The 16,284-nt window shown below is 42.6% G+C and overlaps 1 protein-coding gene across 22 annotated transcripts in view; it reads right to left on the reverse strand.

The window, feature by feature from the left end:
* The window catches only part of DOCK9 (dedicator of cytokinesis 9), a 324,937-nt gene that overhangs the window by 157,324 nt on the left and 151,329 nt on the right, over window positions 1-16,284 (reverse strand). For all 22 annotated transcript variants that reach the window (XM_061435266.1, XM_061435276.1, XM_061435256.1 and 19 more), the window contains exons 3-7: window positions 10,877-10,966; window positions 6,179-6,261; window positions 3,849-3,918; window positions 2,063-2,158; window positions 964-1,098 (exon numbers count right to left, since the gene is read on the reverse strand). In XM_061435266.1, coding sequence (XP_061291250.1) covers window positions 964-1,098; window positions 2,063-2,158; window positions 3,849-3,918; window positions 6,179-6,261; window positions 10,877-10,966 — 474 coding nt within the window. The remainder of the gene's footprint in view (window positions 1-963; window positions 1,099-2,062; window positions 2,159-3,848; window positions 3,919-6,178; window positions 6,262-10,876; window positions 10,967-16,284) is intronic.

Consider the following 16,284-nt stretch of genomic DNA (forward strand, 5'->3'; position numbering starts at 1 on the left):
TATAATATTAACATGCTCATGCACTGCATGAGTGCTAAGTCACTCCAGTCTGTGACCCTATGGACTGTAACCCATCAGGCTCCTCTGTCCATGGGATCCTCCAGGCAAATATACTGGAGTGGGTTTCCATGTCCTTCACCAGGGCACCTTCCTGACCCAGGGATCGAACCCATGTCTCTTACATCTCCTGCACTGGCAGGCGCGTTCTTTACCACTAGTGCCATCTATTATGTATAATTAAAATAAGGTTTAAGATTCACTCTACAACTATAACAGCACTTATGGCAACAAAAATACCTAATATTGGCTGAATGCTTACCAAGTGCCAGCACTGTTCTAAGCTCTTTACATGTATTGATTAATCCTCTCCATAACCACAATCAGTGCTATCACTATCCCCATTTAACAAACAAGGAAACTGAGGTACAGAGAAGTTAAATCATATCTCCAAGGTTACAGAGCTGGTCAGTGGTAGAATGGGGATATGAACTCAGTCTGCACCTGAAACCCAACCTCTTGATCAATATATACTACTCTGCCATGGGTATTATGATGATAAAAGTCATCACTGAGATGCTAAGAACTGTCCCAAATATTTCCAAGTTAATTCATCCAATCCTTTAACTTATTTACCCTATTAAGGAAATATTATCATTATCTGAATCTTGCATATGAACAAACTTCTGTCAATAGCTAGTCCAAGGTCACATAGTTAAAAAGTGGATGAGCCAGGTTTTAAGAAGAAAAACATTTGCCAGAGCACTCGGGGCTCCTACAATATAATTCTGCCTGTCGCGCACCCACTTTAGATGAAAAACAAACCTTTACTCAATTTTTACATCTGCCATTATAGTTCTACCACAAATATAGCCATTTTTGGAAGTGTTTGCTTAAATCTGCTAATTCATAGACAGTATTTTTACAAATGAGAAAACTCAATGATAAAACTTGTTTCATATTTACCTGAACCACACCCATACAGGAATCGAGAAATATTGATCCTTTGGGTTCCTTGGAGATCTTTTCATCTTTATAAAAATTCAAATTGTAGGACCCATCACCAAGTTGAATCAGGTGGAAAAATCGTCTTTTAAATGACTGAGAGAAAAATATACACACAGTGATTGTTTCAGAATGAAAGGAGCCACAATCTCTCTCAATAACTCACAATGATGCCCTGACATAAAAATCATTTCAGTTCTCTCCAAAACAAATCTCATTCTGGCCAGTGCCCAGGTAGCTGAGTTGAGTTAAGACTCTCCATTGCATCTAATAATTTCCCTGCATTTAAATTCTGAGGGGCTGGTTTACTTAACATTCCTGGGTCATTTTTTTTACCCAGAGAATCAGAGATTTTTACATAACCACCCAGAATCGGGGCAGTGCGTTCTGATTTGGGATGCAGCTGGAAAGGACGGAAACGTTCTCAAATCCCCAGGGTTTCTCGCCCAGAGTAGAAAGCGTTCTCGGCCTCACGACACTGGACGACTTTTCAGCCTCAGGATTACGACAGTCAGCATTTCCCCTGATTTAATTTTTTCTCCTGCCCATCCCACCTCCCTTCCATTGCTTCTCTTTACTATTAATCCTGGTCTTTCTCTGCTCCTACTTCTCTCCTGGATAGTTTTTACACTAGTTTTACTTTTCTCTTGGCAGCCTCCTTTCCAACTTAACCATATTCCCTTTAGTCACTGATTTCCACTTTTCTTGATTTTGTTGCAGGAAAGCAAAATTGCTTAGGTGTAGCCCCTTGGTGATGCTCTGCAAGGTACCGAGCACCCCTTTTGTAATCAACACAGAGAAAGAAAGGCTATATGACGACTGCTCCTTCACACCAGCCTCCGGATAATCTTGTCACACTGGTGGTCGGAGGGTGACAAGTGGAGGGGGTGGAAACTGTACCAGTGAGGGTCGATCACCGATCACCAGGGAAGCATCTAATTAACCAGACAATGTCACTTTTGTTGGGAAGAACAGCATCCCCATTCATCTTGAGCATCATTCCAAGACCTCCAGCAGAAAGGGCTTAATCAGGGGAGAGCAGGGTGGTGGGCCTCCTTACCCTCATGGTCACGCTGATCGCACTGTTCATGTTGCCTTTGTACAGCCAGCCATGCTTGGTGATCCCACCCTTCTGAGAGCCGAGGGAGGCGGCATCCTAGGAGAGAAGGACACCACCAGTCAGTCTCCCATTATCACGGATGGCAGATCCGTTCAATTCATGCCTGGTGGCCCCTCACTCCTTTACTGGAATCCGCCTGGCACTTATACCTACTAAGTTCACTTACCAGTATATAAGGGGGACAAGCCTAAATTTCTGCAAACTCCAGTCCATTAAAAAGCAAAGCTTGTTCCAGTCCAAGTTGTTTCATTTTTAAGTGTTTAATGAGCCACAGAAAGTACATACCATACTCGACCACTCAAGTTGTAAGGTCTCGCCCGGTTTCATGAAAAATGTTTTCACATTACACTCCCCTATAGTTGGAAGACAAAAGCAAATTCCTGGAAAACTTCCCAGAGGCTTAGTTCAGGGAAAGGTGAATAAGGAAGGAAGGAAATATGAGGCAATAGAGAAAGGAGAGATAAAATGCTGGGGCAATAGAAAAGAGGGAAGGAGAGGCGAGAACACAGCAGGGAGAGAGAGAGGGGAAGAGCAACAGCTAGAAAAGTTAATAAAACTCGTTTCTTCAAGTTCTGACCCCAACTCTGAGATCTGGGTTTAAGGGCATGGGGCAGCCAGATGCTGCAAAAAATAGGTCAGGTATACATTTGTACATACAATAAGCAGACGTGAAATACACACACACAAACTTTCCATGACACTCTGACCCAGGCCCCTTCCTCATTCTGTAAGATCACCCCCTGGTGATGCCTTTTCCCCTTTAAGGCTGGGCCCAATACACACTTCAGTAGGAACTTTAGGAAAAGAGGACCACACAGTGTCAGTCACCCAGCTGACACCTCCTACGCACTAGTCGAATTACGACCTCTATTTCTACAGTCCAGTAGATGAATGCAGGACCCATCTTATACTTTGTCTGAGATCACCTCACTGTTAGTCTTGGTGATTCTACTGCTGCCCTTATTATCTGCAATAACAGAAACAACCCACGTGCCTAGGATTTCATAGTTTGCTGTGTTATTTCAATTAGTCCTCCTCTCACTATTACTTCACGCCAAGGTTTTAATATCTTGTTTTTCATTTCAAATGACCACTGACTCTTCCCAGAATATTTCTAAAGTGGTTTCTGAAATACTTTGCTGCTGTGCACATTGTTAATGCCCACAGTGAGCTGAGTAGGGAAGAAGAAATGCAGAGACAGGCGGTACTAACTTTTTTATTAGGTTTTCCTTGCTAGGTGCACGCAATACACCTAATGCCCCAGCTCAGCATCCTTTACACACGCCTAGTCATCATCCATCCTCCAATAGTAGGGAAAGGGGGCTGGTTAAAATCAGAGCTTCTGGGTCCCATTTACTTCACTCATAGCTCTCCCTGAAGAAACAGCCATTTAAAACCTACTGGCTGCCAGTTTGTGTCAAATATCCCTTGAAAAACAACCCAAACTTGGGATCTAAGTTATCTTGATCTTTTTAACAATGTAGCCAAATCTTGCCTTTGAAAACCATCTCAGAACAAATAAACAAGACCAGAGGAACAGGCAATGCTATGTAGTCGAGTTGAAACAGAGACCATTATTTCAACCAAACAAGATATTTTTTAAAAATTCTTCCCCTGTTTCAAGAAACATTCCAATTCCTGTTTTGGATACATGTTGGTAATTTTCCAATAAGTCGTCTAACTGTGAACTAAGTCGATTTTTAAATTCATAAGCGAGCAATCCTACCTCGTCTTTGTCAACCTCCTCGTCCACTTCATAGACATGAACCGGAAGTTTATCCAACTTGGCCATTTTGCTTTAAAAAGAAGAAAGAAACTTGTTTTATAATTACCTAGTCTATGAAGAGATACCAGATTTCTTCCCACATCAGAGGAGCAAGACTTTAACAAATCCAAAGCTGGCCCACTTGGCTGAAGAATGGAAACAACTGACGACATTGCTCCCAAAAGCTTTACAGACAAGATGGCATAGCTTGCTGGGAGTTAGGCATGTTAATAATGGTAATGTGTACAAAGAAATAAAGACGTGGTGGAAAAGGCAATGCCAACCCACTCCAGTACTCTTGCCTGGAAAATCCCATGGATGGAGGAGCCTGCTAGGCTGCAGTCCATAGGGTTGCTAGGAGTCTGACCCGACTGAGCGACTTCACTTTCACTTTTCACTTTCATGCATTGAAGAAGGAAATGGCAACCCACTCCAGTGTTCTTGCCTGGAGAATCCCAGGGACGGGGGAGCCTGGTGGGCTGCCGACTATGGGGTCGCACAGAGTCAGACACGGCTGAAGCAACTTAGCAGCAGCAGCAGAATAACTTTAACATGAAGCTTAAATGAGGTCACTGCCTTTGAAGTGACTGCAAAGCAGTCTTAATGATGATGGTATTAATGATAAAAAGAGGACAATAACAGTTCCAGCTATCACATGCTAGGCGCCGTGCTGCACTCCACATGTGGCACTTCCCTTCATCCTTTAGATGGCGGGAACCGGTGCCAAGACCACTTAACAGATGAGGACACTGAGGCTTACAGAGGGCAGAGGAGGTAGATGACGCCAGCAGACTACAGAATCTATGTTCTTAAGTCACTGTTACAAACTCCTCCTCCTCATCACATGATTGAAACTCTTATTAATGCTCAGAGGTAAAATCCACCAGCAGCAACAGTATATCGTGTAGTAAATATACTATATCCTCAGTCTGTTCTCTTTCAGTCATGAGAACAGCATGAACAAGCCTATCAGTAACCATAGGTGAATTCAATCAAAGGGGAAGAATCAAGGCCTCAGATGAGTGTTGGGTAAATATAGAAGCAAGGAACAGAGCCATCTGGAGAAGACAATGCTGGAAGGGAGTGTTCTCAGCCGAGGTTTAAAAGAGAAGACTGGGAAGTTGGCTGAACACTCTTAAGGAGTGGCTGAACCACACAAACAGAAAAAAAACAAACAGCTAGGTCCATTGAGAACAGTAAAAACAGTTCAAACTCACAGATGCAGCAAACACAAAGAAAAAATATATTAATAGAGTCTCAAGTACAATTTTCATTGGCAACAGTTACTTTTGACACAGAATCCATCACTGTTTGCTTTCAACTTTCATAATAAACCAAAATTTGCCAACTGTATCATTTCAGGATGTACCATTTTATAAGAGATCTCCTCTCAAGGCGAGACCTATCTATACCTGGTTTACTTTAACTACCATTATCAATCTAAACACACTGGCTTTTGGTGTAGTTCAGAATGAGTTAATACATTAAAGGAAGTGAAGAAATTTGTCTGGGAAAATGCTTTTTAAAATATAAAATTTGTTCAATATAAAATGCTTTTCATGTCTCTTCAAAATAGTCTTAAGATAAAACACACCCCAACATAGTTCAATACCCTTATATTTACTTTGTTTCCTATTTCTCACTTAAACAAACAAACAAACAAACAAACCGCCACCTGTTTGTGTTTTATCAGTGGTACCCTGAGTGGCACTGAACACAATTAAACCATCCGTGAGTTTATCACCAACCAATCCCATACTACTAGGTTCGAGTTCTGTGGTCAAATTCCTTGTAAACAACAGCTAACCCACATACACACAAAAAGTGAAAAGTACTGAAAGTGAAAGTCGCTCAGTTGTGTCCAATTCTTTGCCACCCCATGGACTATATAGTCCATGGAATTCTCCATCCCAGAATACTGGAGTGGGTAGCCGTTCCCTTCTCCAGGGGATCTTCCCAACCCAGGATTGAACCCAGGTCTCCCACATTGTGGATGGACTCTTTACCAGCTGAGCTACCTGGAAAGCCCAAGAATACTGGAGTGGGTAGCCTATCTCTTCTCCAGGGGATCTTCCTGACCCAGGAATCGAACCGGGGTCTCCGGCATTGCAGGCGGATTCTTTACCAGCTAGCTACCAAGGAAGCGTCCACATACACACAAACCATCTAGAAACACATTCTCTTATCAGTCTGACTGCATGTGAAGTTACTCACTTCCCTGGGTGTTTCAAGTACAAAGACTTTTCTCTGTGTGTTTAACTCCATCTTGTGCAGTCAGATCGTGTACTCACTTTGGAAGCTGTCGAAACTCTCCTGAGTAATCTTCATATTTATAATTCACAAGATGCCAGTCAGAGTTATAGGTTTTGATGCACTATTGGGAGGAGCAGAAAAAATAGAAAGTGTAAGAAAAAAAGGAAAAAGACATGTGATGACTTCTGGAGAACATTTGGGAAAGTTTACGAATGCACACCCACACCAACATCAAAATAGTTCTTTCCCCTCAACCCTCTCATGCCTGAAATTCCACCACAGAGAGAGGTTCCCTGAAGCTTAAGAACCACCGAAACATTACCCTTGGGAGAGGGGTCATTAGAGTCACCATCATTCGTGATCCAGGAGCAGGGGTTACATGGAGACAAACCTCACCTCCTCTTGCTGCATTCACATAACAACATGTTGCTCCTCACTTAAACCCAATAGGTCCCTAAGAAGTCATGTGGCCTCTATAAGAACACGAAAGTAAGTGAAAAGTGCGACCCTAAAGACTCTTTCATGGGATTTACACACATTACAACTTGCTCATGAGTCAGTATTACATACATTTGCCCTCAGCATCTCATTTTATTTATTTATTTATTTATTTATTTATTTTTTCCAAACCGGGATCAGCACTGCAGAGGAAAGCTGTGGACACTGGTAAAGCTGCTCGTCTTCCCTGAGGGAGGGGAGACCTGCCCTCTGAAAGCGAAGCCTGGTAGAGATTTCATGCTAGGATCTCTTCTCTGACTTATTTCCCCAGAACCTGAGGCCACAACACCTCTGTCTCAGTAGCCCTAAAGCTGTGATCATGGAAGGTGCCCAATGCCTGATGAATTATTTCCTGTCCCTAACATTACACATGAAGAAACTGAGTGTGACAAAGTCCTATAACCCCAGGGCTTAACTAACAAGAAATATTAGATCTGAGACTAGAAGAATTTAAATGTATCCTTTTCCTCAACCTTTTATTATTTTTTTAAATCAATGAGAAAACCTTTTCTAATAAACAATTTTTTTTTCTTTTTTTTTTTTTTTTTTAATTTCAGGTATACACGTGCTCCCCATCCTGAACCCTCCTCCCTCCCCCTCCCCATACCATCCCCCTGGGCCGTCCCAGCGCACCAGCCCCAAGCATCCAGCATCGTGCACTGAACCTGGACTGGCATCTCGTTTCATACATGACATTTCACATGTTTCAATGCCATTCTCCCAAATCTTCCCACCCTCTCCCTCTCCCACAGAGTCCATAAGACTGTTCTATACATCAGTGTCTCCTTTGCTGTCTCGTATACAGGGTTATCGTTACCATCTTTCTAAATTCCATATATATGCGTCAGTATACTGTATTTATGTTTTTCCTTCTGGCTTACTTCACTCTGTATAATAGGCTCCAGTTTCATCCACCTCATCAGAACTGATTCAAATGTATTCTTTTTAATGGCTGAGTAATACTCCATTGTGTATATGTACCATGGTGTGAGGTAACTAGGAAGAAAGATTTAGATTCCAGTTCACAGAGACACCATGACCTCTTCACGTATGCACGTATGTACTAAGTCGATTCAGTTGTGTCTGACTCTTTGGAACCCCACGGACTGTAGCCCGCCAGGCTCCTCTGTCCATGGGATTCTCCAGGCAAGAATACTGGAGTGAGTAGCCACGTCTTCCTCCAGGGGATCTTTCTGACCCAGGGATCAAACCCGCATCTCCTGTGGCTCCTGCACTTCAGGTGGATTCTTTACCCCTGAGGTACTGCTGCTGCTGCTGCTAAGTCACTTCAGTCGTGTTCGACTCTGTGCGACCCCATAGACGGCAGCCCAACAGGCTCCCCCGTCCCTGGGATTCTCCAGGCAAGAACACTGGAGTGGGGTGCCATTTCCTTTTCCAATGCATGAAAATGAAAAGTGAAAGTGAAGTCACTCAGTCGTGTCCAACTCTTAGCGACCCCATGGACTGCAGCCTACCAGGCTCCTCCATCCATGGGATTTTCCAGGCAAGAGTTCTGGAGTGGGGTGCCATTGTCTTCTCCACCTGAGCCACTAGGGAAGGCCAAATAAGTATATACTTGTACACAAACAGTGTATTTATGAGCAGATACCTGAGTGCCCAGATTTTTAATATCTTAGGCAAAATGGATAAGAAAGATAATTACAGTTTACATATTTTAAACTATTTGTTGTTCAGTCGCTAAGTCGTGGCCGACTCTTTGAGACTCCATGGACTACAGCATACCAGGCTTCCCCCTCCTTTACTATCTCCCAGAGTTTGCTCAAACTCATGTCCATTGAGTGGGTTATGCCGTCCAACCATCTCATCTTCTGTCATCCCCTTCTCCTCCTGCCTTCAATCTTTCCCAGCATCAGGGTCTTTTCCAATGAGTCATTTCTTCACATCAGGTGGCCAAAGTATTGGAGCTTCCACCTCCAGCATCAGTCCTTCCAATGAATATTCAGGACTGATTTCCTTTAGGATGGACTGGTTGGATCTCCTTGCAGTCCAAGGGACTCTCAAGATTTCCTCCAGCACCACAATTCTAAGGCATCAATTCTTCCGTGCCCAGCTTTCTTTATGGTCCAACTCTCACATCCATACATGACTGCTAGAAAAACCATAGCTTTGACTATATGGACCTTTGTAGGTTAAAGTGATGTCTCTGCATTTTAATATGGTGTATAGGTTTGTCATAGCTTTTTTTCCAAGGAGCAAGCAAAAAAAAAAAAAAAAAATTAGAAACTGCAAAAGATATAGTTAACCAGGTTAAGTAGCCAGAGAGTCACTTGTTTCATAAGCCATTGTTGACTGCCCACATGGCAGGCACAAGCTGAATTCCAACGCAGGAACAGAGAACAATCTAGCAACCCCCACGAGACTGGGGCTGCAGAAAGTCCAGAAGACAAGGGGTTCGATCAGAAATCAGTACCTGGAGAACTATCTCTAAAGAGGCAGGAATCTGGCTGGTTTCATGACTGACCTTTCAAAGTCGTGAAATTCAATAATATTTTGAGGTTATACTGAAAGGTTTTTTTTGTGTGTGTATGTTTTTTTTTTTAAGCCATTAGGTCATCCTCCCATGGACGAGAGGATGGGGAGGAAGTGCTGGGGCACTCCACCCTGGTGGAAGGGGCCCAAGAGGGTGGGGCTGTGCTGGCCCCTGCACACAGGGTGAAGTCGCTATTGCTCCGGCTGCAGCGATGAAAGACTCGATGGAGAGGCATCCTTCAAAAATCCTATTTTTTAAGAAACTGGGAGAGTTGAATTAGTAATTAACAGTTTTATGATATGCCTTAAAACAAGTATCAGCAAACGTTTTCTGCAGAAGGCGAGATAGTGAATGTTTTCGGCTCTGAGGGACACGCTGTCTGTCGCAACCATCGAGCCTGAGCAGTAATGTCAAGAGTCACAGGCATATGTGAGCGAGGGGTGTGGCTGTGCCACAATGTGACTTTCTGTACCAAAACAGGCTGCAGGACGGTTCGCCTGTGTCCTGTTTAAAATAAACATTTGAGATGATGTAAACTGAAGCATATCGGACCGCATTTGTCTTGCATCAGTGTTAGGAACAGAGCGGCAAAGGAGGTAACGCAAGAAGTTATCTTCAGAACGACAAGAGAACATACTTCAGATAATTTAACCACGTTCAGTTTTTTGAAAAATCCCAATGGAGGGCTTCCCTGGTAGCTCAGTGGTGAAGAATCCACCTGCCAATGCAGGAGACACGGGTTCGATCCCTGATCCAGGAAGATCCCACGTGCCTTGGAGCAACCAAGCCCGCATGCCACAACTTCTGAGACTGTGCTCTAGAGCCCGTTCTCTGCAACAGGAGAAGCCACTGAACAAAAAGTGGCCCCCGCTCACTCTAACGGGAGAAAAGCCCTCGAAGCAACAAGGACCAAGCACAGTCAAAAATAAGTAAGCTATTTAAAAATGGCCCACATCAAAAAAAAAATTCTTTAACAATCCATGGAATCTAAATGTTGTTATTGTAATCGCTCTTCACTTACAATAGCGTGTAACTTCCTTGTAGCAGGCAAATTTATTGATGGCATGGTTAGCTTCTAAACATCAACTAGAAGAATGGGGATAAAAATTCACTATTTTTTTTTAAATGAAGGAGCACTTCAAGAAACAAGGTTAAAACACCTAATTCATTCATCCCATCTAAAGGCACCTGGAGGAAGAAATAAACCCCAAGAAAGAAAAAGAAAGCAATCTTGATGCAGTAATTTCTCTTTCCTCCTTAACAAAAGAGTCATTACCTGTATGATCAAACAAAAGTAATAATAATCATATATTGATAAAGGACAGTTATTATGCTCATTATTACCTGCCACTTCATGAATACTGAACTAGTCTCGATAAAAAGTTACATGTACAAACATATAAATGAAGTCAACAAACATAAATGCATGTGCTGAGTTTCCCTTGAAAAGAATATCAATGTCTGCCAGGTGTCCATTTACAAGTTACTCTTTATTTTTAAGCCTATGAAATAAGTTCTGTCAAATTTGTGTTTTGTCATAAATGGACCCCTGCTGACATTTCTGTCCACGTTTCAGACTCGGAAAACTACACTTTATTCTATTGACTATTTTAACAGCTATGATAAAAATGTAATTATCTCTCTCTGACACTGTCTTGAAAATACCACTGAAATCTTTAAAGGGGGAGGTGGCACTAGAGAAAAATCACTTAGTTGACAGTGAGCTAGTGTAGAAGAAGCACATTACCTCTGTCACGAATAGGCTCTGGGCGTCCTGCAGCGCGTTGGGGGGCACGGTGGAGCGCTGGTACCGGTCCTGTCGTCTCAGGAGGGCTGTCTGTGAAGGAGAGCACCAGGGTGAGGCTTGATGAGTGGAGACGGAAAGGCGCTGGCCTCTCGGGGCAGCGGGCCCTTCCCCTTCCGCCTCAGGTCAGGCGCTGCAGACCCCAGACCCCAGCAGGCTCCTTAAAGTGCAAAAGGTGAAGGCAGTGGCTCCCAAGTTCCTCTGCACCGCGGGGCCCAGGGACCCCCTGCAGGCAGGGAAGAGGCCACTTTCAGAGACCCTCACACTCCCCCGCCCCGCGTGCTTGATCTAGAACCACTGTGTTGCCTTTTACTTGCCTTAATCGCCTTTTTAAAATCGTGGTAAGTCAGACACTACGTTTACCATTTGAACCATTTTAAGTGTCCAGGTTCAGGGCCATTAAACACATTCGCATTGTTGTACATCCACCTCTTACCTGCCTTTTACACCCATTCTTATTTATTGCCACATCCCCAGTGGGACACGCAGCAGGTCCTTAATCCATGTTTGTTGACTGAATCTGTAATTTGTGAACACTATCTTACCTCCTTGGAACTGCTCTTATGTCATGAGGCTTAAACGCATACTTTAAAGAATAAAAAGTCTCACTTTAGGCAGCAAATCTACCTAATTAATCTACCCTAATTAATGCTGTTTGGAAGGGATTGTAGTGTCAGTATGAGATAACCAGGCCCTGGGTTTCAGAAAGGAATGTTCTAGATTTTTTTTTTTTCCTCCTATGGACTGTAATTCTTGGGTTACTATCAACAGATCATAGCTATAAAACAGCACACGTGAAACCATCGTGTTGACAGAATCCATCTTTGGGCTAATTACTAAGCTGGGATTGCCCAGCCTCTGTCCAGCTGTTTCTCTTCTTTCTAAGGCTGGAGGAAACTTAGGGAAAAATCTGTGGTCCCTCCCCCTTCAGCACAGGGGAAGAACTCCAGGGCATACATTGTTTAACAATTTATTTTTAATTGAAGGATAACTGCTTTACAATATTGTATCAGTTTCTGCTAGACACCAACATAAGCCACCACAGGTATACACACGTTCCCTCCCTCTTGAAACTCCCTCCCACCTCCCACCCCATCCCACCCCTCCAGGCTAGTTCCCAGAGTCATAGAGCAAATTCCCACTGCTCTCTGTTTTCCATAGGGTACGGTGTATGCTTCCATGCTGCTCTCTCAATGTGTCCAACGCTCTCCTTCCCGCCATGTCCACAAATCTGTTCTCTGTGTATCTCCATTACGATCCTGCAAATAGGTTCATCAGCACCACTTTTCTAAATTCCATATATACGCTTTAGAATATGATTTTCTTCTCTTTCTAACTTACTTCACTCTATGTAACAGGCTCTAGGTTCATCTACCTGATTAAAACTGACTCAAATGTGTTCCTTTTTATGGCTGAGTAATATTCCATTGTATATATGTACCGCAGCTTCTTTATCCATTCATTAGTTGATGGACATCTAGCTTTCTTCCATGGCGTAGCTACTGTAAATAGTGCTGCAATGAACACTGGGGTACAAGTGTCTTTTTCAACCATGATTTTCTCAGGGTATAAAGGGCATACATTTTTTTAATAATCTTATTTCTTGCCTATATTTACCCCCTGTTGTGTCCACTTCACCTGTATTCACTCTTTACTTGCACTGTGTCCATCTTTGAAAATAATCAAATTCAACTTTTAGAATAAGCCTCCTTTAGCAATGGCACCCCACTCCAGTATTCTTGTCTGCAAAATCCCAGGGATGGAGGAGCCTGGTGGGCTGCAGTCCATGGGGTGGCAAAGAGTCGGACAGACTGAGTGACTTCACTTTTCACTTTCATGTATTGGAGAAGGAAATGGCAACCCACTCCAGTGTTCTTGCCTGGAGAATCCCAGGGACGGGGGAGCCTGGTGGGCTGCCGTCTGTGGGGTCGCACAGAGTCGGACACGACTGAAGCGACTTAGCAGCAGCAGCAGGCTAAAAGGAAGGGAAGCGAGGAACTCTGTTCTCTACCTAAGTCCTTTACAGGTGAATTGTTGATTCATTCAGCCTCCTCCAGGAGGGCTTTCAACACACTGGCCCTTGGTTTCTTAATGAAAGTCACAAACAGTGACCCTTATTATATACCTGGTTCCACGAAAGGCCACAGAGATGAGTGACAGTAAGCACTGGAGGCATAATCTATTCCAAAAGCTTCAAAGTCACACATTAGAAGAGATTGTCAAAAGTGCTAAGAGTCAGGTATAATAAAGAAATTACATACACTTCAAAGGAGGACATATTCTGTATCCTCACTTACTGTGTCCTTATCTTGATTTATTTGGTTCTCTCAAGATTTTTAAAAAATTATCAGACTTTTAAAATGTTCATGAAATAACTCAGGCCAAGAAATAGGACTTTTAGGGTCATTTCTGGCCCACATACTTCAAAGGAGGACATATTCTGTATCCTCACTTACTGTGTCCTTATCTTGATTTATTTGGTTCTCTCAAGATTTTTTAAAAATTAATTATCAGACTTTTAAAATGTTCATGAAATAACTCAGGCCAAGAAATAGGACTTTTAGGGTCATTTCTGGCCCAATCCCCATCACAACATCAGGAAGAAAGAAAATTTACTATAGAATTTTCCTGGTGGAATTAACAACTCAAGAAACTTTAATTATGTGACACTTTTCCAAATATTTCTTTAGGGTGAGAAATAGGAAATGAACCTTTGTGTGTGTGTGTGTGGATCAAAGTGACATTATGCTCTCATTCTAAAAAGAAAGCAACTTTAATCATTAAAGACAGACGACCTTTAACAGATAAGAGAGCATTGGGCATAATTAAACCAATCAACCATGTGTTTCTAACCACCCACCATACCAGAAAGGTGTAGGAAAGAAGAACACAAAATCACAGGCTGGAATGAGACGAAAGAGTAGCAGAGTCCAAATCCAACAGGGAGGAGAAGAGAACGCCAAGAAGATGTGCACCGAGGCAAAGATGCTTCAGTTAAACTTCACAGGATGAGTACAAGTTGTGTTTAGTACGGAAAGGAAGAGAAATGTGAAGATAACCCTACCCTTAGAAAGTCAAAATAACAAAATCAAGTCATAATAGATGAGATTAACTCTTTGTGTGTGTGTGTGTGTGTGTGTGTGTGTGTACACACAAAAAAACAAACCCATTTAGTCTTAGAATTAAAAAACACATCCTATGCCAAAGGAAAATGCCTAGAACTCTTTAGGCTTGAAGTACATGACTCTAAAACTGCACCAACCTATAGCTTAGCCAATGGTTTTATAAGGAAAGAATGGGCCAACAGAAAGAACTGGGTTCGTATGACCAGAGCCTTTCTGTCAGTGTCTTTGTTACCATCTAATAGGAAAGACTGGGACCCCCCGGGGGACTCCTGGACTTGGTTCCAATGAGGAGTCACTGTTTGATACCACCGGTTGCCAAGGTCTTTCCACTTGTTGCCTTTGCTTCCAGTCTAGTCTCACCAAGTCACTTGTTTATTATAACTCCCATGTCAACTCTCCTAATCAGAGAACACACAGCCAATGAATGTATTCTGATCTGCTGATTAATTCTAGTTCTCGGTGAATTGAAGTGAAAGTGGGAGTGAAGTGAAGTGAAGTAAAAGTCGCTCAGTCATGTCGAATCTCAGTCACTCTTTGCGACCCCATGGACTATCTAGTCCACGGAATTCTCCAGGCCAGAATACTGGAGTGGGTAGCTGTTCCCTTCTCCAGGGGATCTTCCAACCTAGGGATGGAACCCAGGTCTCCCTCAGTGCAGGCAGATTCTTCAGCAGCTGAGCCACCAGGGAAGCCCACTAGCTGTCAGTGCACAGTATCAAATGGTTTCTGGTTTGTTCTCTCATAGTTAGCTGCTACAAGTCATTTCCACTGAGCCCAAACAACTCTGGTCACACCAGCCCAAACCCAGTCTCCGGGGTTTGAAAGTCGAGATCTGAACCCAGACCTTGGTGACCTTATAAACCACACCTCCCGAAGCACCCTCTGATAGCTCGTCAATCTCTGACTCCATTATCCAAAACCCTTCTGCAGACACATGTCCTTTTTTCCCCTTCCATCCAGACTCTGGGTTCCTTTGAGGGCAGAAGATGTATCTTTCTATCTGCTAAGTACTCAATAAATGTTTCAAGAAATGAATGGATAAAACAGTCAATGGAGATAGAAATAGGAGCCTACCAATAATCATCCATTACTTGCAGCTTTCCTCCCTATTATTTCAAAAAGTCCTCTGGTCCATTATGGGAATTGACAAGGGAAGACTGTCGCATAAGTAACTGAATGCTCTATTTTAATTTCTCCATATATTTTATGTATTAAAAGTCACATTCAGGTAATAGCCTATTGGATGTCAAATCAATTCACATTAAATTTCTGTAGTTTCATTTATCTGACTTACAACAGACTCCAAATCAATATCTGATTTCTACTCAATGAAGACTAAAATTCACCTCAAAAATGAGCTTAGTTCTCTTTTTCATTGCTGTGGTATTCTTTTCCACTCATTAAAATCATATTCCTGCTAAAAAACAGGTCTGTAGCCACTTTATATAAATCAACACCAAGGTGGACATTTAAAGAGCGTTAGTACCATTCCTTTGTTTGGAAATAAATCATTGCCACTCTACTAAGAAGTCAATGTAGAAGGGGTGCGTGTGTGCTAAGTTGCTTAGGTCATGTCTGACTCTTCTGTGACTCCATGGACTGTAGCCCACCAGGCTCCTCTGTCCATGGGATTCTCCAGGCAAGAATACCAGAGTGGGTTGCCGTTTCCTCCTTCAGGGGATCTTCCCCACCCAGGGATCGAACTCATGTCTCTCGCATTGGCAAGGGTGGTTCTTTATCACTACACCACCTGGAAAGCCTCAGGTGGCCCCTTTTTCTACTGAAAAAGGTACAAGTCTTTTTTGTGCAAGGGGTAGGGAGAAAAAAAATTACACACTATGAAGTGTGATAAAATCTGAAAATTGAACCTAAACATAGCATTTCAGACAACCTTTGGGATATAAATCTAATAGCACAAAATACAGTTTAAAAATAAAAGTCTTCTTCCAGCTACTATAATAGATTAAATCATTTCCAGTCAATACTGTTACTTAGGTTAAATCTGGGCAGTGCTTGACTCACAGAAATCCTTAATCACCTTGGCCAAGCATGGGCATGAGTCTTATGAGACCTTTCACAAAATTTTAAGATTAATTAAAAAGGAAACTTACTAGGACTGCAAGAGGAGGAGGAAAAGGTGAAGTTCTCTTCCAAAGAGCTTACATAACGATGCATGAACACCTGAGAGCCTTTATTGGCTTTATTGGATTTTTTTAAAGCTGTATT

Source organism: Bos javanicus, chromosome 12 (assembly GCF_032452875.1).
Source record: "Bos javanicus breed banteng chromosome 12, ARS-OSU_banteng_1.0, whole genome shotgun sequence".
Lineage (NCBI taxonomy): Eukaryota > Metazoa > Chordata > Mammalia > Artiodactyla > Bovidae > Bos > Bos javanicus.